Genomic DNA, 23,570 nt, shown 5'->3' with positions numbered 1-23,570 from the left:
CAGCCCTGGTCCTGTTGCTACTACATTCATCTGTGACTGACTCAGCAGGGTCCCTCCGTCAGGATGATCCTCTTAAGGTCTTACACAAAGCAGCATGCATCTCTTTCCCTGTGTTTACTGTAGTGCAGTGCAGAAAAGTGTTCAGTATGGTGCAGTGGGTTTATCACTGGGTCTGTTTGTGTGCATGTGTGTGTGCGTGTGTGTATGCATGTGTGTGTTGTGTGTGTACGTGCATGTGTGTGTGCAGACCCACATCAGACTACATCTTCAATAAATACTTTACCATCCAAGGCAGGAACTGGCGGCAGTGCTGTGTACAGGACTCTGTTCCCAGGTATTTATAATGTATGGCTACAGTCTCCTAGACATGATGCTACATTACAGCCAGGTCAGAAAGCATAGCAGGAAGAAAAAAAAGCAATAGTTTGAATTACTTTAATATTTTATGAGAGGCCACTATATTCTGCCGCTTTCCACGCAAGACCTTGCAATTCCCAGCGTAAGCCTTCTTAATAGCTTAAAAAATGCAGGCAATTTGTAACTCTATAAGCCCTTCTGAAATGCATTAGTGTAATCATCTCCGCTCACACAGACCCATACTCCTCCTGCTGTGGGAGGATGTTCTTCATGAGTGGACGTGCACACTCAAGGAGTTGATGGTGGCGATTTCCTGAGCACGCGGTGGGCACAGCGTCTGCTCCGAAACCCCCCTCGCACGGTGAAGCAGCCCCTGCAGGGCTCTGGAGCAGCAGCGTGCCAGGCTCAAGAGACCAGACAATTAGCAAGCTGTCTCCTCTCATTACAGTGAGGTCACATCCCCACACCGGAGACAGGCTCTGTGCAGCGCCTACAGCGGCCAGGGCGCCCGGCTTGTGCTGCGAGTTTAACAATCCACAATTCATGGAAACAAATGGATTAAAATGTGCACCGCAGAACCCATAATCAAACTGCCCACCTCAGTGTCGAGTTCCCCAGCCCGCACAAGCCCGAGACAAACAGACATGACACACACACAATGGTGTTGTTCGGCACATCTCCTCATGATAAAGCTGAAAACAAAACCGACCCTCAGAGCGAGACACAAGCATTACAGAGCAGTGCGACTATGGTGTGATGAATTTCATTAATTAATATCTGATTTTCCTCATATACGGCTTTTCCAAAATTCCATGGCACACCCAAAATGACAATGGTATTAATTAGGGTATGTAATTAGCAGGTAACCTACTGAAGTAAAACAAGATATGATAGTAAAAAGTCTCTCCATTGCAACATTGCAATGTGGTATCAGTTCTGAGTAGACTTTGAAAAATATTTACATGTTAGGTGAACAAATTGCCATATCTGCATTAAATAAACATGAAATCATAAATTAAACATGAATGAATCATGAAAAAAGTGACGGTGTAATGATTACATGCAGGTGGTTAAAAGATTATTAAATCAAGTTATTTAGGTAGAATTTGCACAACAGTTAAGTTTATAGATCAAGGTAGGGTTACATTTTGGGAGAGATTAGGGTTGGAGTCCCCAGTTAACTTAGGGTTAGGGTTGCTTTTCTACGGACCTATCTGAATTTGGGTGTAGATTTGCATGGGCCTCATTGAGAATTTGGGGTTAGCTGGGGATGGGGTTCAGACTGTGGTTCAGGTCTAAAATGAGGTAGTCAAGTGAGGGGAGTGAGTCCAGGTGCGCTCACACCGCAGGGAGGCAGTGGGGCTTGGTCTGAGGCTGCTTCAGTAAACTGCGAGGCTTTTCTGCCAAACGGGCCCTCAGCACAGTGTGCAGGCAGCATGGCAAATAGTTTAATTTCAGACAATTAACAAAAACATATAATGTAAGGCACCTGTAACACTTGTTCCCACATCACAACTCTGGTCCCTGAGTGGCCATAGTTGGACCTGTGACATGAAGCACCGCATGACTGTGGAGGAGCTGGAATTCCCCAGCGCCTCTTTAACATCTGTCAGGGAACATTCCTGACGGGGGTGTACACCTCGCTCTGAGGTGAACCTCGAGCCTCCAGCTCCGGTTATGTTTAGCATAACGGATTCTCTGACTCTCCTGGGAAGGGATAAAGAGACGCTGTGAGCCTAGTGAAGGGCCCCTTGGGGAGAGGATATGCCTTTGTTAAAGGTCTAAATATAGTGGCGGCCAGAGCAGAGCACCCAGAGTTCCCACATCCGCTGCGGTGGAGTTACCATAACTGTGGACAAACTGTGCAGCTGCGCCTCTTCGGCATCTCCTCGCCAAGATGTGCTCTGGGCCTTTAGGGCAGGATCCAGAGGAACAGGGAGGCCCGCAGTGTAGTGAGCGCAGCTTCAGCCTCGCGCTGCTCGAGTGTCGGCATTTTCCATCCGTTTCTTTTCCCAGGTTTAAAAAAAAAGCAACTTAGAAACAGTTGCTCCATTATCTTTATTCCCCCCCCGTCTCCGTCTCTCTCTCTGGCCCTGTGAAATTCACAACATGACCGCAGATGGAGGAAATGTAATCTCTGCCAAAATAATCTGCAGGGGATCAGGGCACTGAATTACACATTCGGAGAGCAGAGCGAATGTTGCCGGAACTGACTCCGCACCCAGCCGGCCTGGGAAGGAGAAACAGCTAAAGTGGCGACGCGGCCGCACAAAGCCCGGCTCTGCGGGCTCGGTGACAGGCGGGACAGTGGCCTGCAGAGACCATTCAGCCCTTTGTGCTGTCGGCCCTGTCTGCTTCTGTGAAACCACTATATTCCTTGCTGGGACCAAGGCCGAAGATTGGAAGTCTTTTAGGGCCATTTAGAGCCAGTAGAAGCCATACAGAGTGCTTGAGAAAAGAGAGAGAGAGCAAAAGAGAGGGAGCAAAGAGGATGTGGAAAGAACTGGCCATTGGGAAATACATGAAACGCATTAACGGGGATTTGAATGGCTATCTGAATGGCCGGGGTGCAGTATCGGGCTCAGACAACAGAACGCTGGGTAACGGAGGGAGACGGTGGCCTTTACTCTTATCATCCACTTGCAGCTCCACATGCAACCTCAGACTTGAGTTGGCTCTTCCCATCTGAAGCCCTGCCCATGATGTTTCCCACCCGAAAGTGCCTGTGTGTTTGGTCTTGACTGTTCCCCCCGGCAGCAGAGTGCTCAGATGACTCTCTTCAGCTACAGGCCCCAGAAAGCGTGGGCCTGATTACGTGGCGGCAGGATGCTGCATGATTGAGGGAGGCAGTATTTCTGGTAACTGCAGGCTACATCAGTTTCTCACGGGGGAGGAGGATATTTTCTGTTTATCTTTGTTTTGCTCTCTGTCTGGCGGCAGTGGCCAATTGTTCTCCAACAGCATAACAAGCACCTAATCGAACTGCTCTCAAATGAAAGCAGAGCATGAGGTTCTGCCGTGACCCCCAAGAGAATGACCCTGAAAAGCAGCAATCGAATCGGGCCGCTCTTGCTCTGCTTTTTACAGTGTGACTCCAGGCAACTGGAGGAAAACTCAATACTGTGCTGTGAACTGAGTGTGTCCTCTGAGTGGTGGCTGCCCTGCCTTTGGGCCACAGAGTACACAAGCAGCACATCCCCCAGATCAGGAGGCCTAGCGCTCGGGAGGACAGCAGAGGGAAGGCTCTGCCAGATGCCTGGTGTGGTAGGCCATACAGCAGGTGTTATGAAAGTGGGAACAAAGCTCATGGAATCAGAAAAGTGTCCATACAAGAATTGTATTTATTTGGTGGAAAAACACAAAACAAAACAAAACAAACTGAAATCTAAGTAAAGTAAAAACCAATAAAACATAAAACACCAACAACACCAACACCAATAATAACACAAAAACACCACCACCACCAACAAAAAAACACTAAAACCAACAATATCAAAACACCACCACCACCACCAAACACAAACAAAAAACACCAACACTACCAAAAACAACACCAATACCAGCAAAAAAACACCAACACTAACAACACCAACAAAATAATACCTATACCAAACAGCAGCAAAAAAGCACCAACACCAAAACACCAATATCAACACCACCACCAACAAAAAAACACCAACACCAAAAACAGGAACAAACAGATCTAAGTAAAATAAAAACAAATAAGACATCAAACAACAACAAAAAACACCAACACCACCAACAAAAAAAACACAGACACAATAATACCAACACCTACAAAATAACACCAACCCCACCATAACACCAAAACAAACACCAACACCGACAAAACCACCAACAACACCAAAACACAAAAAACACAAACACCAACAAAACACCACTTTAACATCCTGTGTGCTGCCATGCATTTAATAAAGGACATAATCGGGGGTATCGGTCGGTCACCTCCCACATAAAAACTGACAGGGCTTGGAGCAGGTGAGCCCAGGCGCAAATAAGAAATGAACAAATAAAAACACCACCAACACAACAACAACAAACAAACAAACAAACAAACAAAGCCATGAAAAGTCAGCATCCTACAGCTGAGAAAAAAGAGGAGAGCTGACAGCGCTGGAGTGGCAGTGGCAGGCGTTAATTACTGTGTATTTATAACAGGAGGCTCTACACAAGAAAGGCTGTGTGGGAGGGAGGGAAGGGGGATTAATGAAGACATGCAGCTCTCTGTAACTGTTTCAATGACACATGGCGACCCGAATGAGGAAAATAACTTTTTTTTTTTTTATTTAAAGAGGAAAAAACAGTCAGGCAACCATCTGGGGTCTGAGATCAGCCAGCGCCTCTCTCGCAGCCCCTCCGTTTAATTACACTGAGCAGATCTGAGCGCTAACCCGCTAACGAGGATGGAGCGCGTAATTAACATGGAGAAGGGAGTGAGGGGATACAGACAGGCACCAGATCCTCCTGATGCAGGAAGACAAAGGCATTGTGTTTGCTGACCGACAGGAAAATTAGCCAGAGCTGTAATCTCTCATTACTGACAACTGGAAAGCCAAATAAGGGTGCAGATTTAACCCTATGTCTTAATTATTGGCTGTATCTGTGCAGTCTGGGCCTGCTTGCCCATCCCCCACCCCCTGCTGTAGTTTAGAGAGGAGAGAGAGAGAAGAGCTCCTCTGAAGGAGGCCTGGCTATGGACTGGAGCCACACTGATAATACATACAAAGCTATCTTCACCTGACTCTTACACTCCTGTTGCAGTCATTATTGCTCTATCTGACACTGTTGTTGGGCGCTCTGCTGAGTATGTTGGGCTGCAGTAAAGTGCGTTGCAGCATGCTGGAGGAAGGGGAAGGCTGCCTTTACACTGTGCTGCAAGCCTTGGCAAGAGGAGGAGGAGATGGCAGTGGTCGCAGCACCCCCTAGTGCTTGGGAAGCAGCAGTGCACCCAGGCAACATTACAGGACAAAAACGGGAAGCATTGGCCTTACAGTTGGGCCTGAGCCCAAGGAGGAGCCTTCCTCCACAGCCTGCCCTGTGCTTCAGCAGTCCTTCCCATTTGCTCATGAGGTTTACACACATTCACCCCATCAGGCTAGGCTGGCAGCTCCGTAACTCCATCCGGTCTTCAGTGAACCCGAGGAGTTGGTTCTGGAGTTCGTTCCAGATCCCTACATCTCTGTGAGAAGAAAAGTGCCTTTTCCATAGCTATGTGGGGGAGCAGGATTGCACTGGAGAGAGACAGAAGAGGGTTGGAGTATTAATGGGGAGCGGGGGGTCCAAGGCCGTAGCACAATTGCTCCTCCCTGCAGTGTAGGAAGAGCTTGTAGAGACACTTCCTAATGAACAATAGCAGACCAGCTCCATGTCAGTCTGAACTGCTCTTGGCAGCGCTCTGCCCTGTCCTAGTGTCAGTCACAGGTCCTGCGCCCTCAGGGACTGGGACAGAGTGAAGGAGAGAGAGAAATTGAGAGATGGATGGGATGAGAGAAAGAGAACTGGAATAGCTACAGAGCACCCTGAGCTCCGCTGTAGTGCTGTGAGCTATGCTGTGGGGGTGCCCAAAGACAAACACAGGGCTGTTTATTCCAAGTCACGTTCTTCTGTGCAATGCATCATGGGCAAGAAACATTCAGTTTTATTTTTTCAAGCCAAAATAAGGATTTTTTTAGCTTGACAGAATGTGGGAGTGAAGAGGCTGATGGGAAAGTGGGAATGGGAAAGAGGGGGGGGGGGGGGGGCTATGATGCAGCCAGCAGTGTCTTGTGATTCCCAGCAGGAGTTCTGAGATCTCAGGGGCTGTTGTAATCCCCAGCTCTTTGGTGCTGATAGATGCAGGTCTGGAGTGTGGGCTGCCCCCTGCCCAACAGCAGCAATGTTGTCTCCTGGTGGTGCCTTCAATTCAATCAAGACAGGAATTTATTGCCTTGGTTATTTAATAAAGCAGAGGCAGGACAGAGCAAGACAAGGAAACAAATGTGAAAAAAATTAAAAGGAACACCAAACGAGAACTGACAAGAATACGGAGTTCAGGATTAATCTAGACTTGTGTCCAGCCAGGCTGAAAAACCAACAGGGTCATGTGTCTCAGTCCCTCACCTCCTTAGCCCATCAGTCAGTGTTCGCTCTCTCTCCACACCTGCCAAGCCTCCCGAGAGTCACAATGTGCATGTGTCAGCATACCAGCCATGCTTAACATTACAGCCAATGCATCTAGGAGAGGTATTGCATGTCTTCTATGCAAAACACATCCATTACAGTAAAGGCCCCTGCGGCTCTTGGATATCTAGTGAATACTGTCAGGTGTACCTTAGTTGTGGTCACTGTTCTGAGCTTGTTTAACCCTCCACTTTGGGGATCCGCTTCTAAAAGCGGCTCCCCCTCCGCACCACAGTGATTCTGCCTTCCTAAGCAGAAGTATTTGGCAAGAAACGCACTTTCCTAGCATCCGTTGCATTGCCTCCTTCCTCCACCCCAAACCCCGCCTTGGCAGGAGCTCCTTGGCTCATTCCACCTGGTGGGCAGGGTTTCCCATGGCCAGGTCATCGATCTCTTAGCTACGCGAGGGGGGTACTCAACTCTCAGAAACACTCAAGCACAGCTTAACTTGCAGAAATGCACATCCGCTCGCAAAGGCAACAATCGATACACAGGCATGGTTTATGAGAAAGACACTGAGGGGGGGAGAGAGAGAGAGAGAGAGAGAGAAAGAAGAGAGCTGAAGGGTGAGAGAATCACTGACCTCCAGTGTGCGCGGCCGCCTCTGCAGAGCTCTGTTGATCCAATGGGATTTCTGAAAGGAGAAGAAGTGCAGCGGCGCTATTAGAGAGAGACTCTGGCTTCCTGAGGCCGTTCCTCTCATCTGCAACTAATCACTGGAAAAGATTTTCAATAAAAAGTGTCATAAATTAGCATTGAAATGTCTGTGGCTTAGCCTATTATGTGCGTCAGGGGTTCTGGGAAACGCTGCCGGATGGAAGATGTTTGTGAGCTAGCATTTTGAGCCGATCAATAAAGTTGCACAACTATAGCCTCACTCCACTCCAGTTAAGGGAGTTTCAACAGCCAGAAGAGAAGAGATTTTCATATTTTAGTGATTTTTTAACTGCGAGAGCCTCCCAGGGTGGCAAAACCTAGAAGAGGAAAAAAAATCAGCACACAGTTTCTGCTGAGGTCTGTCAGGATTTTGAAAACCACTCTCGTCATCTGACTGAGCAGCACAGGCTGGCAGAGTGACTGAGACACACAGGCGATAGAAAAACTGACCCCTATAAACAACTTAAATGCCGTATGTAATCTGTACCACAACATAGTCTACTGCAGAAGAAATGAAGTCTAATTAAAGCTTGTGGCCTCCAAGTACAAGGCAGACTAATCCAACATCAGAAACACCGGTTATCTAAAACAGGTTCTTCTGTTCTGATTGGGTGAACAGTACATACTTAAGCAAGCAATAATAATAATAAAAAAAATAGTCAGATAGTCAAGACAAAACTTACATTTTTATATTTAGTTTTACATTTTTCTAAACTAAAGGATGAGAACTAAGGAAAGAGGGAGACAGTCTTTTGCATCTTGTGCATTCCAAGAAAGTCACCTGACAGCAGCCGTGTGCCCGTGGACTCCAGCCAATCACAGGGCTGGCCAGAGTACTCCAGCATCGACAGGACGTGTGAGCAACAGCAACTCAGAGAGAGAGGGAGACACAGCAGCTCAGAGAGAGAGACAGTAGCTCAGAGAGGGAGAAAGGGACAGGGATAAATAGAGGCAGAGAGGGAGAGAGAGGAAGAGTGAGAGGAAGAGAGAGAGAGAGAGAGAGAGAGAGAGAGAGAGAGAGAGTGCTGGAGCTACTAGGCACTCAGCCAGCAGACGCAGAAGCAGACAGACAGCTACTGCTGCAAGTTAAGAGTAGGAGTGGGGGGGGGCACATAAGAAAAGAGGGAGGGAAAGAGAGGAGAGCCAGAGGACTGCGGTGGTGGGGCAGTGGGGTCACAGAGGCAGATGAGAGCCTGTACCACAGACAGGAGTCAGGAGGCTAAAGACACTGGCACATTCAGCTTCCTGCAAACACATCTGTAATGTGAGAGCAGTGCTGCGCCGCTCCGGCTGAAAGGTAAGACGCTGGCTTCATTAGGGGAGGCTGCCAGGAATGCTAATCAGCAAGTCCTTGGCTTCCACAGCCGGCTTCCCCTTTATTTGCAGGAAAAGCCCAGTGCTGATGTATATAGAGAATGGCTTTAAGCCTTCAGGATCGGTGAAGCAGGAAAGGAGGGGGATGGCAGCAAAGTTGGCAGAACTTGTTGATGAAGAATGAGGGGCAGCGGGCAGTTATTCAGGAGACTTGAGAGACAGCTGGCTGTGTGCAGGGAAATCTAATGGAATCGCTGTACTCGCTAAAGACAGAGGGTATAGTCAGTTGCAACTGGCTGTGCCTTGCATGCATAACAAATGAAAAGCATGTCCTTGCGAGGAGATCTCAATGCCAGCTCTGTCTGCAGCCCAAGGCTACGCTCTCTCCATTTCACATCAAGTCTTAAACAAGCATGCATTTGTGCACAACTGTTCTGCATTGACACAGGCTGGTGAAAGTGCTTTATAAATCTCATAAAGAGAGTGACACAAGTGGAATGGATGGTCTGGGGTAAGCAGGGTCTTTCTTCCACTGTTGTGGTTGTGATGAGCTCTGGGCTGGCTGGCAGTCCGGTGTGATGGTCCGGTGTGATGGTCCGGTGTGACAGTCCAGTGTAATGGTCCAGGGTGATGGTCCAGGGTGATAGCTCATTTGCCAGAGTCCTTCAGCAGCTGGACGTTAGTGGGAGAGAGTGACTGAGTGGGGTCAATGCTGTGCTGCCTTTGGACTGCTAAGGAAACGAGAACTGACCTGCAATCCCAACCTGACTCTGGGTGTGAAAAGGACTGAGCTACCACTTCCTCCCCCTCCCTCTCTCTCTCTCGCTCTCTATCCGGATGTCCTTGGCTGTGTCAGTAGGGGTGGGGTAGTCCTTTTCTTACAGTAAAAATAGGAACGGGTAAGTTCTGCCTGAATGACACTTATTGTCAGTAAAAACAATCCTCTAGGGAGAGAAAGCACTACAGTTTGTTGTGTATCACAAGCTAATTGTCCATATGCTGGTAGCTGGCAGTGCTACACAACTGCAGAGATTGCACTCTTACACTGGGACCCAGATGCTTTTCAACACCACTGCTGATGTTTCTACCTCCTGCTGGTCCCTGTAAACATCTTGATCATTCCTTTAATTTAGCTTTAATGATCATGAACACAGAAGTGAGTAAGAGCAAAAGCCTTTCAGACAGTTCCCTCTTGAATCACCTCACAGGTCTCCCCCCTGTGCTGAGCCATACAGCTACAGCCCCTTCAGCCTTTTCCCCCTGCCCAGTCAGGAAATGGGATCTTCCCATGACCTTATCTGAGGGGGGTCTCTATGTCCAAACAGTGACGCTTTACATGAGTCTCAGGAAGTGACCAATGGGAGAGTCTGCCTGCCCTCCACAGAGGACACACTGAGAGGAAATGCAGACTCTCCCATTGGTCACTGTCCCTCTCCTCCCACGATGGCTGCATTCATTTCCTGTTGGGTTCCAGAGAAGAAGAAGAAAAATAAAAATATATTTCCAATTAATCCTTCCTTCTCCCTCTCCCCTCTCTCCTCCCCATCTCCCCTCCGATTTAGATGTCATGGCGTCCACAGTACCGAAGCTCCAAGTTTCGAAACGTGTATGGCAAGGTGGCCAACCGAGAGCACTGCTTTGACGGCATCCCCATCACCAAGAACGTCCACGACAACCACTTTTGCGCCGTCAACGCCAAGTTCTTGGCCATTGTGACCGAGAGTGCTGGCGGGGGGGCGTTCCTCATCATCCCCCTGGAGCAGGTAAGATTTATGTCCCTCTGTACTGCGGGTGCCCGGCGATGGCGGGGTGGATTGATGAACCACGGTGAACTGCACTGGTTGTGCTCCAGACAAAAAGATTGAACGAGGCATCTGATAGAAATACAAATAATACTAATCAATAATAATATTGACCTCCCCGCCCTCCTGTGTTCATAGAGTGCGGATCTGAAACACAATCTATTTATAAATAATTCCCTGCCCTTTCCTCTGCGGGACAAAAGTCATTGTTTTCCCCAAGCTTCAGTAGAGCTGTGCTGTAACACCGGGGTAATGAGTCTGGTTAGGACTAAACACTAAACACTGCCCGATTGTGACACGAGAGAGCATCTCAGTCTCATCCACACCTGCAGCAGCACCCATGCAGACACTGTTCTGTTACTGATGGCCCGCTTCACTCAGAAACCCAGTTGAAACCCAGACAGAGACAAGCGCAAGACAGTGAACTGTGAAAACACTGATAAACGGGACCTAATAAATCACTGTATTCCATCCCCTGCCAGCCTGTCAGATAAGAGAAAAATAGAATGAAAACTGGAAAACTTGGATCTGAGCTCAATGGGATCTTTGTGAGCCCGGCCCGCAGTGGTTCAGTGTATGGACACCCCGGGGGCATGGCTAATGCCCTTCGGCGTCTTTTGTTTTTTTCTATTGGTGTCTTTTTCCCAGGCACCATGATACAGATGGACCTGAATAGCATTCCATGATTTCATCCGTTTCCCTGCCTCGGCTGCTCTTCCCACTGTAGTGCAGCCTAGTGCGCACCGCCCGTCTCCCTGGCTCCTGCGCAGACACCCCCTATCCAGGATACCCCTGCAGGGTGGAGGGGCCAAGGTGATATCTCTGAGCAGTCTGCTGCTCTGCATGGCCCTGGTGTCGCTCACTGCTTAACGAGGATGGAGAACATATTCATGATGCCTAATGGATCCTCCTGATCTTGGACAATCCCCCCCTCTGATAAACTGCTGCTGAGCTTCTGAAGAAAACACACTGCTCAGTTTTCCTGCGGGTAGGGGGTTCACTGTGTAATGTACCACCACAGCAACCAGCCAGTGTTGTTCAGTAGTGGAGAGCCGTGAGCTGCATGCCTGTGCCACACCGAGCACGAAAGAGCCAGGCGTTAAACTGTTACCTGTATCAGACTGGTTGGCACGAGAGGTATGATGCTTGATGATGTCTGCCCGTCTGGGCACGCCTTCCTGATTTGCTCTCTTTACCAGCTTTTTTTTTTTTCCTGCAAAGCCTTTATGCTTCCTCTAGCGGGTGGGAATGGGGGGGCTGTAATAATGAGCATATGCCACAGAGGGTGACCCCAGGCTAACATTCTGGAGATGCGTACTGTGACACCGGTAGAGAGACCCCGGCACAGGCAGTGCTCGGGTCTGTGGGCCATGTGGAACTGCAGAAGCCCAAGCTGGGCAGCAGGGAGGGGGTTTTTCACTGCGGCCCTATTGCCAAATGGCATTACTGAGAAGTGAGATAACCAGGATTAACTTCCAGAAGCAACCAATGGAAATTAGCGAGACAGACCGTGATGTCTGTAAAATCTGTTTCACACTGTTAGAGTAATGAGCAGCATGCTGGCCGAGAGTGGGGGGGGCACGGCTTCTGGGCTTAATAACAAAGAGCAACAACATGATGACAAAAGGTTCCCCCCCCCCACCCACTGATCTTAATTACTGATCTTATTTATTTATTTTTATCTGATTAATAAGAAGCTCTTCTTCGAAGGCTGGGCAGCAGGTGTGTGTGGTCCTTCGCTGGACACCCACGGGCCTGAGCAGCGATGCACATGTCTCTCCGACCCCTGTAGGACAGAGACCAGCACGCCCATGCAGCGCACCCTGGAGCAGTGCCCAGTTTCAGCTCTGTCAATGTGTGTTGCAACTCATCACGTCCTGTACATGGAGCATCCTTAGCACTGCAAGCACATCCCCAGGCCTGCATTGTGTTCATTGAACAATTGTTCCCACTTCTGTTCGTACGGCACTCACTTCTTATACTTCATGTATCACCCATCGGCAGAGTGTGGAGGGCCTGAACACATTTTGATCACCATAGCAACTCCTAGGCGTAGGAGGGAGCTGTTGAGGAGGAGGTGGGCATCTGCACTGTTCTGTTTTTTCGTTTTTTTCATGGGTTCCATTTATTTTCCATCTCTGCGTTTGACATTGTGTGCCTCTCCGTGCACTGCACCTTCAGCCCTGGTGTCTGCACTGCCACTGTGCTGTAGCAGCAGAGGCCAGTGGGAGTCGCTGTGCTATGCTTGGTTAGATTGCACATGTCTGTCTAAGAGTGTCCTGGAAAAACTCTGGGTAGCATGCTGTAGCTCCACCTGAACTCTTTTCATTTATTTGTTTGTTTGTTTTTTGTTGGCTCTGTTGTTCACTATCTTATTCTCAAATGTCCATCTCTACTCAACACTGGAAGGAATGCAAACAAAACCAAAAGCAGCAGTTCTGAGTGGAGCAGAGATGGGCTGTGGACACATGACATTTGACAGTAGAACGACTCCACAGCCACAATGCTTGTACTGGGTGCAAATACTGCACTACGGTGGCTGATTAGCATTAGAGTCTGACACTAAAAATACTGTTTTTACTGTTGTAGTATTTTACATTTTCAATATAAAAAACATTCAAAATTGTAATACTTATGATTTTAAAAAATTAAAATCAACTTCTAAAATCACTTAAAAAAAATCAATTTAAACAAAATACATAAACTCAAATAAACATGTGCGTAAATCAATAAAACAATAAACTTGTGATAAATGGCAAACTGCCAAACCAACAAAAAAGGTCAAATACATTGAAATTAACTGAAAATGCATCAGATAAATCATAAAACAAATAAAACCATAAAATAAAAAACAAAAACAAAACAGTCTGATGCATTTAAAATTAAAATCCAAACGGCCAATGTATTTGACAAAAAAACAAAACAAAACCAACCAAATACCAACAAAACAAGTTTTAAAATCAAATCATTCTTTAAAAACAATTAAAATCTGACACTAAAAATACTGTTTTATTGTTTGTAGTATTTTACATTACATATAAAAACAATTCAATTTTTAATACTTATGATTAAAAACTTTTTTTTAAATCAATTCTTAAAATCACTTAAAAATTTTAAAATCTTTGTGATTTAACAAAACCGAAAAAAAAAACTTAACTTTAAATAAACATGTGCACAAAACAACAAAACAAACGTGATTAAAGCAAAACTGCTAACCAACATAAAAGTAAAATACATTGAAAATAACTGAAAATGCATTGGACAAAATAAAAAAACAATTAAAAAGGTAAAAATAAAAAACAAACAAAAAAGGTCCAATGCATTTAAAATTAAATCCAAAACGGACAATGTATTTGACAAAAAAATATAACAAAACTAAACCAAAAAAACCCCTAAACAATTTGTGTTTTAAAACCAACTAAATCTTTAAAAACAGTTAAAAATTCATTCTTAAAAATCATTTTAAAAGCAATCATTCAGAGAATGGTTAAAAGATCTTGGACTCGGGCTCCAGCAGGGGGAACTGACCGTCCCAGGAGGTGGGTCCCATCATGGGATCCTGAGCTCCCCCAGATCTTGTATATGCCAGTTCTTATAGGCTTCCTCCTTGCCCCTCTGATGGACCTCCAGATTGACGTAGTCCCTCACGAGCACCATGCCCCTCCGCGCGATGACAATCGGGTCCAGCTCCTGCTCCGGTCGCCCGCGCAGGAACGGCAAACCTGTGGAGGAACGGAGAAAACAGGAGCCAGACCCTGTAGGCGGAGGGGCAATCTCTAAAGATGTGAGCCTCCGTCTCCTTCCCCAGGCAACCCTTATAGGGGCAGGTGTCATAAGGAGCTATGCCCCTTCTGTGCATGAACACTCGGGTGGGGAGACACCGACTCACAGCCATCCAGGAGACATCTTTCTGCGTATTCGTGAGGCAAACGTGCGTAGCGTTAGCCCAGATAAACCGGCAGGTTTCGGGAGGGAAATCTTCTATCCGGCTGGTCTCCTGGGTAGATCTCATCTGACTACAGATGGTCTTATAATCCCAGGAGGCCAGCACGACTTTATGGAGGCCTACTTCGAGCGCAAAGGCTCGGAGCGCCCTGTAGAACGGCGGGGGATCCCACGAGTGCGGCCTGGTGTTATCCATGGCGCAGAGGCCGAATGGTCTCAGGCTGCTGGCAAAATAAAAGCGGTTCATGAAACTCACTTTCTTGCCAGCAGCCTGGATGTTCTTGACCACATAGGCCAGCCCCTGCGCCTTTATCAGCCGCACAACGTCCGGGACCCCCCTGCCTCCATCCAGGGTACCCTTCACCATCTGCACTCTTTTTAGCCTCTCCATTTTGCTCCCCCAGACAAACCGAAATATAATTCAGGTCACTAGTTTTGCGATGACCTTGTCTGGGGGGAAGATCATTCCTACGTAGAGGAGTATCGGGAAGAGGATGGCCTTTACGACCAGCACCTTACCAGCCATCGTCAAGGTCCTTGTGCTCCAGCCGTGGATCTTCTTTTGGACCTTCGATATGGCCTCCTCCCAGCTCCGGGTGCCCGTGTTGGTCCCGTCGATCGTGATCCCCAGAACCTTGATAAACGACTTCACAGGGAACACGGTCGGCAGGCCCCGGCCGACAGGCCATGCCCTGGAGAGGTAGACCTCGCTCTTGGCCTTATTGACAGCGGCCCCCGTCGCCCTGCAGAAGCCGTCCAGCAGTTCCTCGACCCTGGCCACGGACGGAGCGTCCGTGCAAACCATGGCCACGTCGTCCATGTAGGCCAGGGCCTTCAGTTGCTCTCCGCCGGAATCCGGGAGATGGAAACCTGTCACCCGGACGTCCCGGCGGATCGCCTGCATGAACGGCTCCAGACAGAGGACGTACAGCAGGGCCGACAGGGTACAACCCTGTCGGACCCCCGACCTGACCGGAAATGGTTCGGTCAGGTGGCGGTTCACAAGGACCCTGCTGCTTAGACCGCTGTAAATGATCTTAACCCATTTCCTCAGGCCAAGAGCGAGACCCATCCTCTCCATGACGAGCTGCAGGTATTCGTGGCCCACTCTGTCGAAGGCTTTCTCCTGGTCCAAGCTGATTAGGACCAGGGGAAGCCCTCTCTCGTTCGAGTAGGCCAGACATCCCTGAGCAGCATGGCGTTGTCGGCCGCCGATCTCCCCCGGGCACCACAGACCTGGTCGGGACCCACAACTTGAGGGAGTGGCCGCTGCAGCCGGAGCGTCAGTGCTTTGGCCAGTATCTTGTAGTCGGTGCACAGGAAGCTGACCGGCCGCCAGTTCCTCAGATCTTTTTGGTCTCCCTTCTTGTGAAGAAGGGAGAGGATACTCTTCTTCATAGAAGGGGCCAATCTACCCTCTCTGTACATCGACCCCAAGACCTGGGCCAGATCTTCTTTAAGCACCTCCCAAAAGATCTTATAGAACTCAGCAGGGATCCCATCGGGACCCGGTGTCCTTCCAGAGTTAAGACTCTTTACCTGGGGGAGTTCAGTGGTGGTGATCTCTGGATCCTCCTCCTCCTCCTCGTCCCCCTCATTGCGGGACTCCAACAGGGACAGAAAGTGATGGATCAGATTTTGATCCACCACCTTCTGATCATACAGCTCCCTGTAGAAATCCCGCACCACTGTCTCAACAGCCTCTCTGCCCTCCACCTCTTGCCCCGAGGAGTCGATCATGGAGGACATTGCAGTGACACTAAAAATACTGTTTTATTGTGTGTAGTATTTTACGTTACATATAAAAACAATTCAATTTTTAATACTTGTGATTAAAAACATTTAAAAATCAATTCTTAAAATCACTTACAATTTTTAAAATCTTTGTGATTTAACAAAATTAAGAACAAAAAAAACTTAACTTTAAATAAACATGTGCACAAAACAACAAAACAAACGTGATTAAAGCAAAACTGCTCACCAACATAAAAGTCAAATACATTGAAAATAACTGAAAATGCATTGGACAAAATAAAGAAACAATTAAAAAGGTAAAAATAAAAAACAAACAAAAAAGGTCCAATGCATTTAAAATTAAATCCAAAACGGACAATGTATTTGACAAAAAAAAAAAATATATATAACAAAACTAAACCAAAAAACCCCTAAACAATTAGTGATTTAAAAACAACTAAATCTTTAAAAACAGTTAAGATTCATTTTAAAAGGCATTTTAAAAACAATCATCCATAAAATGGTTAAAAGATCTTGGACTCGGGCTCCAGCAGGGGGAACTGACCGTCCCTGGGACACTAAAAAGGTGGTGGGGATGAGGGCTGCAGTAGTTAAAGGCCAGAGGAGGAGCCATGAACATCTAGAAAGAACCCTGAAGAGCCTGCTACCATTCTCACACAGGGGGTGGCAGCCATCAGAGACGATGAGGTAATCCAGCCCAGTCCTAGAAAGGCTGTTCTCTGTTCGGACCGTTGTGGGACAGACCCTGGGACCCATTTCCGATTGGTTATCAATGAACAAGCAGGAAGCTCTCGCAGCTGGTCAGAGCAGGTCCTCGTGCTGCTGGGTCACTGCAGGCCAGCAGAGATGGTGCCGAGTGCCAGGCTGGTCCGGCTGAACCCTGTTTAGGTAGTTGCAGGGAGAGTAGACCTGGCCTGAGCTGCTGCTGTCCATATCTTTCCCTTTGTCTTTGGCTCGTTCACGCTTCTCACGGAAACGTACGAGATGCCAAGGACAATGGTGTCAGTGTGCTTGTTAAGTGGTATTTACAGAACCCAGTGGCGATTCACTGCAGGACACAGCCACACTGTGAAACCAGGAGGCACATGCCACTCACCATCAGCGTCACTGCCCTATCACTGCAGAGCCACACCAGAAGGGGGGGTGGCAGGGGGACGCGACTCTCTTAAGATGTCTCAGCGCTGTGGCCTGCAGTATGGTACACACGACTGTACCATCTCTAAGTGTCAGAGTACACCACAGAACACACGGCCAAGGCTTGTCACACAGCACAGCCGGCAACACAAGACTTGGCAGCCAGCATCTCTGCAGGGTGCAGCCGGATAGCCGATAGGCAGCCGATAGGCAGCCGATAGGCAGCCAGAGCAGCGCTGGCTCTGCAGGCCGCGCTCAGCCCTGAAGAAGCCTGCGTATGGATTGAGGTCAGCAGACTGAGTAGCCATCAAATATTCATGACTGAGTGACCGAGATTATGTAAGCACTGCATCCTACGTCCACAGGCAGCCCTTCAGCGCCACATTGTGGTCAGTCAGGGAAACCAGCAAGGGAAGGCAATTCTCTCTCAGCACTTGATTTTAGTTTAAACTTGAAACATTTGCTTTTTGAAAAAATGATTTGCTCGCTTTCATATGTATGTATGCATGTGTGTATAGAAATATGGAAAAACTCTGAAAGATACTCAAGCTTCATTGCACATTTTTATTTAAAAATAAAATAAAGAACTGTCTTTGGTTTAAATGCAGAAGGGTTTCTGTCTATAACCAGCCCAAGAGTCTCATCGGGCCTCAGTCCGTGGTGATCAGAGGTCTCGGAGCTGCGAATAATTCACACTGAGTAATGTGCTCCTCTCAGCCCAGGCTGTACGTGGGGGTAGGGGGGCCATTATGCAAGGCGCTCAGAAGAGATGTGTCTCAGTGTATTCTATCAAACTGGAAAATTAATGTGTTTAGGAAATGATGGCACCTTCTATGCATCCATGTTCTCCATCCTCGACACCGTCACAGGCTGCACAGGGAGCACAGGACGAGCACAGGACATATTACTAACGAAGACAAGACAGCACTGTTCCGAGCTGAGTGTGTGGGCAATACCACCCCTCTCACTCACTCTCTCAATCTCTTAATCTCTCTCTCTCTCTCAGACAGGCCGCATTGACCCACACTACCCCAAGGTATGTGGTCACCAGGGCAATGTGCTGGATATCAAATGGAACCCCTTCATCGATAACATCATCGCCTCCTGCTCCGAGGACTCTTCGGTGAGTGACAGCACACTCACACACACGTATTCACATGCACACACAAGTGTATATTTACATGTCTCTCTCTCTCTCTCTCTCTCTCTCTCTCAGGTGCGGATCTGGGAGATCCCTGATGGGGGGCTGAAGAGGCACATGACGGAAGCGGTGCTGGAGCTGTACGGACACAGCCGGCGCGTCGGCTTGATCGAGTGGCACCCCACCAGCAGTGGCATCCTCTTCAGCGCTGGCTACGACTACAAAGTGAGGGCACTGCGCCCCCTTCTGGCTTCTCCCGGGGCTCCTGGGCTGCACAGCTATACACAGCACACCGCCAACAGCGGACTGAACTTAAAACACCATTCAGCACACACACTCTCTCCATCCCTCTCCCTCAGATCCTAATCTGGAACATGGACATCGCTGAGCCAGTGAAGATGATCGACTGTCACTCAGATGTGATCCTGTGCATGTCCTTCAACACGGACGGCAGCCTGCTGGCCACCAGCTGCAAGGACAAGAGGCTGCGCGTGATCGAGCCGCGCTCTGGCCGGGTGCTGCAGGTATGAGAATGACCCACCCCACTCCACCCTGGGCCAGCACCACTCCACGCTGCACCAGGCAGGGAACAGGGAAGGGATAGAATGAGAAATGCTATAAATAATAATAATAAACGTTATTAAATAAGTAGACCAGTCAGGAGTCCGAGGCACAGCAGCGAGATCAGCAGCAGCGCTGGCTTCCACTGCTTTCAATCTCTATCTTCTCTTTCGTGTCGCTGTCAGGAGGCAAACTGCAAGAACCACAAGGTGAACCGTGTAGTATTCCTGGGCAACATAAAGAGGCTGCTGACCACGGGGGTGTCGCGCTGGAACACACGACAGATCGCACTGTGGGACCAGGTGAGGGGTGGCAGGGGGGTCAGGATACATCTGGCTGAGAATACAGAGAAAAGGCCTTATAGTTGATGTACCATCTAATGAGAAAACGGGAAGCACAGCACAGTCTCTGCGAGTTGCGCAGGTGGGGTAACGTAGTTGCCCTCTCTCTGTGCAGGAGGACCTGTCGATGCCAATCATTGAGGAGGAGATCGACGGGCTGTCAGGGCTGCTCTTCCCCTTCTACGACGCTGACACACACATGCTCTATCTGGCTGGGAAGGTCAGTACAGGCTCCCTCTCAAAGCCATTTTCCCTCTCTATGACACACACACACACACACACACACTATAAAGTCACTTCGGGCTGTTCAGTGGTAGTTGAGTTGAAGGGCTGCCTTGTTCGCAGGGAGACGGCAACATCCGCTACTATGAGGTCAGCACAAAGACGCCCTACCTGCAGTACCTCATGGAGTTCAGGTCCCCCGCCCCACAGAAAGGCCTGGGTGAGTCCGGGACCGTCCGTCTGTGTGTTTTTCTCAAGTGTTTGTTTAATTTACCAGTCAGTGCTGTTTTGCTGCTCCTTTTGAGGTCTGATTCTAATTAGATTTTAGTTCATTGGGATTTTACTGTATAAGCGTGGCGAGGTTAGGGAGGCACCAGTAAGTCTGACCATGCTGTGCACTGCTCACCGTGCCATGTCCCTCGCTCTCACCCCCGCAGGCGTGATGCCGAAGCACGGACTAGACGTGGCCTCCTGTGAGGTGTTCCGCTTCTACAAGCTGGTGACGCTGAAGGGGCTGATTGAGCCCATCTCCATGATCGTGCCCAGGAGGGTGAGCCCCAGCTTGCAGTCACTTAACTCACTCAAATCCACACACAGGCCCTGCACACTGGGCCTCTCTCACTGCTATCAACACTGAGCCTGCAGGATACTATAGAGCACTGGAAGCTGTAACCCAGACTGAATGGCCACCTCCTCTTCAAAAGAAAAATGTCTGTGGATGTCTTGTCATAAACACTGAGCCAAAGCTATGGGCCTTGAAACATGATGAAGACATTAAATGATTAAGCTCTTCAGAAGTGAGCTGGAAGGAAAAGTGCTAGACCACATGGCAGACCGCAGGTGTTACGGTTTGGAGCGCCCCCTGCCAGGCGGGACTGAAGTTGCTCTGTTCTCCTGTCTTGCAGTCAGAGACATACCAGGAGGACATCTACCCCATGACCCCGGGGATGGAGCCCGCCCTCACTGCTGAGGAGTGGCTGAGCGGCATCAATCGCGGTGAGGCCTGTGTGTGTGTCTCTCTCTGTGTCCTGCCTGTCTGTATGTGTATCTCGAAGTGCTCTGTGTCCTGCCTGTCTGTGAGTCTCTCTGTGTGCTCTGAACCAGCCTGTGTCTCTCTACAGACCCTGTGCTGATATCCCTGAAGGAGGGGTACAGGCGCCCCTCACGGCTGGTGTTCAAGGCACCGGTGAAGGAGAAGAAGAGCGTTGTGGTGAATGGCATCGACTTGCTGGAGAATGTGCCGCCCAGGACAGAGAATGAGGTATGTGTGCATGTGAGTCTGTGGTCGCACATGGAGTGCACGTGTGTGCCTGCGTATGTGACAGCCCTGTGTTTGCCCCGGCAGCTCCTGCGGATGTTTTTCCGGCAGCAGGACGAGCTGCGGCGGCTGAAGGAGGAGCTGGCGCAGAAGGACGTGCGCATCCGACAGCTGGAGCTGGAGCTCAACAACCTGCGCAACAGCCCCCCGGCATGTGACCCCCCCCAGCGACACGAACTCTGAAAGACACTCCGCCTCCCACTGCAGCTCCCATCCCCCCCACCACCACTACCACCACCACTACCACCACCACTCCCTGCCTCCCCTGCCCTGCCCCCACCCCACATACTGCCATAGGACTTGCGCAGGACAGATTGGGCATTCGCTGTTCCATGCTCTGCAACTCCTCCTCCCACTCCTCTCACCAGTGACCTCGGCTCCGACCACTTGCAGCTGCCATTTCTCAGCAAGCATCCACTGGAATGGCGCAATATGAAATACAAACTGATCGCTGGTTGATTGATTAGGTCAAAGGAAGAAAAGGGACAGCCATTCCCAGGAAGCTGCCCACATCCAGTGTCAGTCAGTGAGCTGTGAGTGACTCTGGCTCTGGCTCCTGGGCTCCCCTGAAGGACCTCGACCTGCAGGCTGCTTCATGCATCTGTGGTCCATGAAAATGTTTTAATTTCCATTTTTCTTATGCTTATTACTCTTATTTATTCTTTTGTTTGTTTGTCTTTTTATATAGGGGTTCATTAAACCGGCTCCATTTAGACAAGGCTAACCCCATACCCCAACACCCACCCCTCCCCCCACACCCAAGCCCTTACTAGCGGGACCCAAATACCAATGAGGAGATTCTGCCCAGTGAGGAAACTCATCCCCATGCATTTCCTTAGATTTGGTACAGGATCAGCATAGGCCTTAACTGAGTGCAGGCATCCTGGGGCCACAGAGCTGTGTTGGAGCCACGCTGGGGAACTTCAGGGTTTCTGCCCCACAGTAGGAGTGGGGCAACATCACAGTAATCTTTAGGAAACACGGAGAAGATAACGCAGTGCAAGGTCTTGGTTAGTCAGACAATTTCCTCTTGTTTTGCTGCAGACCTGTTGAGAGTAAGGGGCACTCTAAACCTGAGCTCAGATACAGCAGGGTACTGTGAACCAGTTCTGGAGTACAGGCCAGCCCAGGGCAACTGACTGGTCTGGGATGACCAGTGCACACTTTCACAGTCTGGTTTCAACTCCAGAAATTTTACCTGGAGGGGTCCCAAGCCCTAGGTACCAGACATTAAGCTCCAACAGTGCAAATAAATCACAGGTCACAGTTCACAGTACAGTACAGTACTTTAAACACAGAAGGGGGGTTGCAACACCCAGGTACAATGAAGAGCACGAGTAGGGGGGGGGGGCACAGACCAGGAGAATGAGATATGGAGGGAAAGAAAAAAGAAAAAAGCAGAAGAGCATTAAATTCAGCGCCCCAGACCTGCGGCTATGGTTTAATCTTTAAATCTGAGACCCTGCTAATGACAAGGATGACAAAAAGGGCTGAGAACCACTAGTCAGGTGTGAGGGGAGGCTGGCATGTCAGAAGGTGGCAGGTAGAGACGGGTCTGAGGAAACCACGAGGGAGACGGGGGTGGACTACAGTAGCTGGGGGTTTGTGATTGAGGTTGCAGGGTTGTGCAGGGTGGGTGGCTCTGTGCTCGGCCGCGTTGAGTAGCCAGGTGCCACTGGGTACAGGGAGATCACTGTGGAATAGCAGGGGTGAACTGTCACAGCATTGCCAGCACAGAGCACTGAATACAAGGGCGACAGCAGGTTAAAACTAAAAAACAGCAACCACCCCTTAGACACACACACACTGAAAGGAATTAAAAGATCCCTCTCTATAAAATTAATACATAATCATGTTATAATGTCTGTGGCTTGGAGAGGACAGGCTATGAGACACACAGATGGTGCAATAGGACGGTCTGGTTGTGTATGGGGCTGTGTTAGCATTAGAGCCTACCACTAGAGGGCGCGGCGCCTTAATAAAACTGGAAACATTTGCGCTAACTACACTGACTGAAACTGGAAAAGACAAGGAGGAAGTGGATGCGGTGTGCAGCGCTGGAACTGTGGCTCACAGCATCCCACCTGTCTCATGTAACTTAACAATATTAAAAGGGTTTCTTAATAAACTGTGTAAAAGATATCGTCTGAAAATCAAAAGCTTTTTCAACTGTAACCTCAACCGTCTCTGCTGCTTTGCTAACGTTGCTTCTGTTTTGACTCCATGAAGAAATTGAAACGAACAGTGAGCCCCGCAGCATCACACGCACTAAGATGCGCACTTTGAAAAGTGCACAGACTCAAAGGTGCAGACAGACTGATTCTGGCATGTGATAGTTCGAAGCATTAATGTCATTGGAGAAATTGTTCTTGGTAAAAAAATAAATAAAGAGTCAAGCACTTCGACTTATTGCAAATGGCGAGAAGTGGCGCACTGGCTAAGTCCAGTGCTGAAGTACTAACTACATCCGCTGATGTGTGTGTGTTGCAATTGACCGATGCACTTCATACATCTGGGCCTGGAGTGACACGCTCTCCCCCGGACAGAGACAGACCAGCGGAGCAGCGCAGCCCTTTCCCCACTTTACTTTTTGAGGAGTGTGCGTGCATGGTGAAGTCACAGGAGCAAAGATCAACTATGGGGTAACATGTCAGGGCAGAAAAAGGCTAGTTTATGGATGCATTACAACACAAAGGATTTATATAATGCACAATCAGGTGCCCGATATTTCTATTCATAGCAGATCCAGTTAATTATTAGAAGAGTAGATCGGTTACTACCAGAGTACTGAAACTCTGACTAGTCTTGTTAATATATTCCAAGCTGTAAAGAATTTACAAACA

At 48.8% G+C, this 23,570-nt stretch overlaps 1 protein-coding gene across 2 annotated transcripts in view; it reads left to right on the top strand.

Annotated features, from left to right (window-relative positions):
• Window positions 1-22,886, top strand: part of coro2ba (coronin, actin binding protein, 2Ba) — a 39,328-nt gene extending 16,442 nt beyond the window's left edge. The window contains exons 1-12 of one of the 2 annotated variants that reach the window (XM_066701207.1): window positions 8,368-8,491; window positions 10,071-10,271; window positions 18,151-18,267; window positions 18,361-18,510; window positions 18,645-18,809; window positions 19,032-19,148; window positions 19,303-19,407; window positions 19,533-19,629; window positions 19,847-19,959; window positions 20,315-20,405; window positions 20,531-20,670; window positions 20,755-22,886. In XM_066701207.1, the coding sequence (XP_066557304.1) occupies window positions 10,071-10,271; window positions 18,151-18,267; window positions 18,361-18,510; window positions 18,645-18,809; window positions 19,032-19,148; window positions 19,303-19,407; window positions 19,533-19,629; window positions 19,847-19,959; window positions 20,315-20,405; window positions 20,531-20,670; window positions 20,755-20,910 (1,452 nt within the window). In that variant the 5' untranslated portion in view covers window positions 8,368-8,491 and the 3' untranslated portion in view covers window positions 20,911-22,886. Of the gene's footprint in view, window positions 1-8,367; window positions 8,492-10,070; window positions 10,272-18,150; window positions 18,268-18,360; window positions 18,511-18,644; window positions 18,810-19,031; window positions 19,149-19,302; window positions 19,408-19,532; window positions 19,630-19,846; window positions 19,960-20,314; window positions 20,406-20,530; window positions 20,671-20,754 lie in introns of those variants that run through there. The other variant, XM_066701206.1, reaches the window with a different exon arrangement.
• Window positions 22,887-23,570: the final 684 nt, after the last annotated feature.

This window comes from Amia ocellicauda, chromosome 4, assembly GCF_036373705.1.
Source record: "Amia ocellicauda isolate fAmiCal2 chromosome 4, fAmiCal2.hap1, whole genome shotgun sequence".
Taxonomy (NCBI): Eukaryota; Metazoa; Chordata; class Actinopteri; order Amiiformes; family Amiidae; genus Amia; species Amia ocellicauda.
This window is presented reverse-complemented; position numbering and strand designations above follow the sequence as displayed.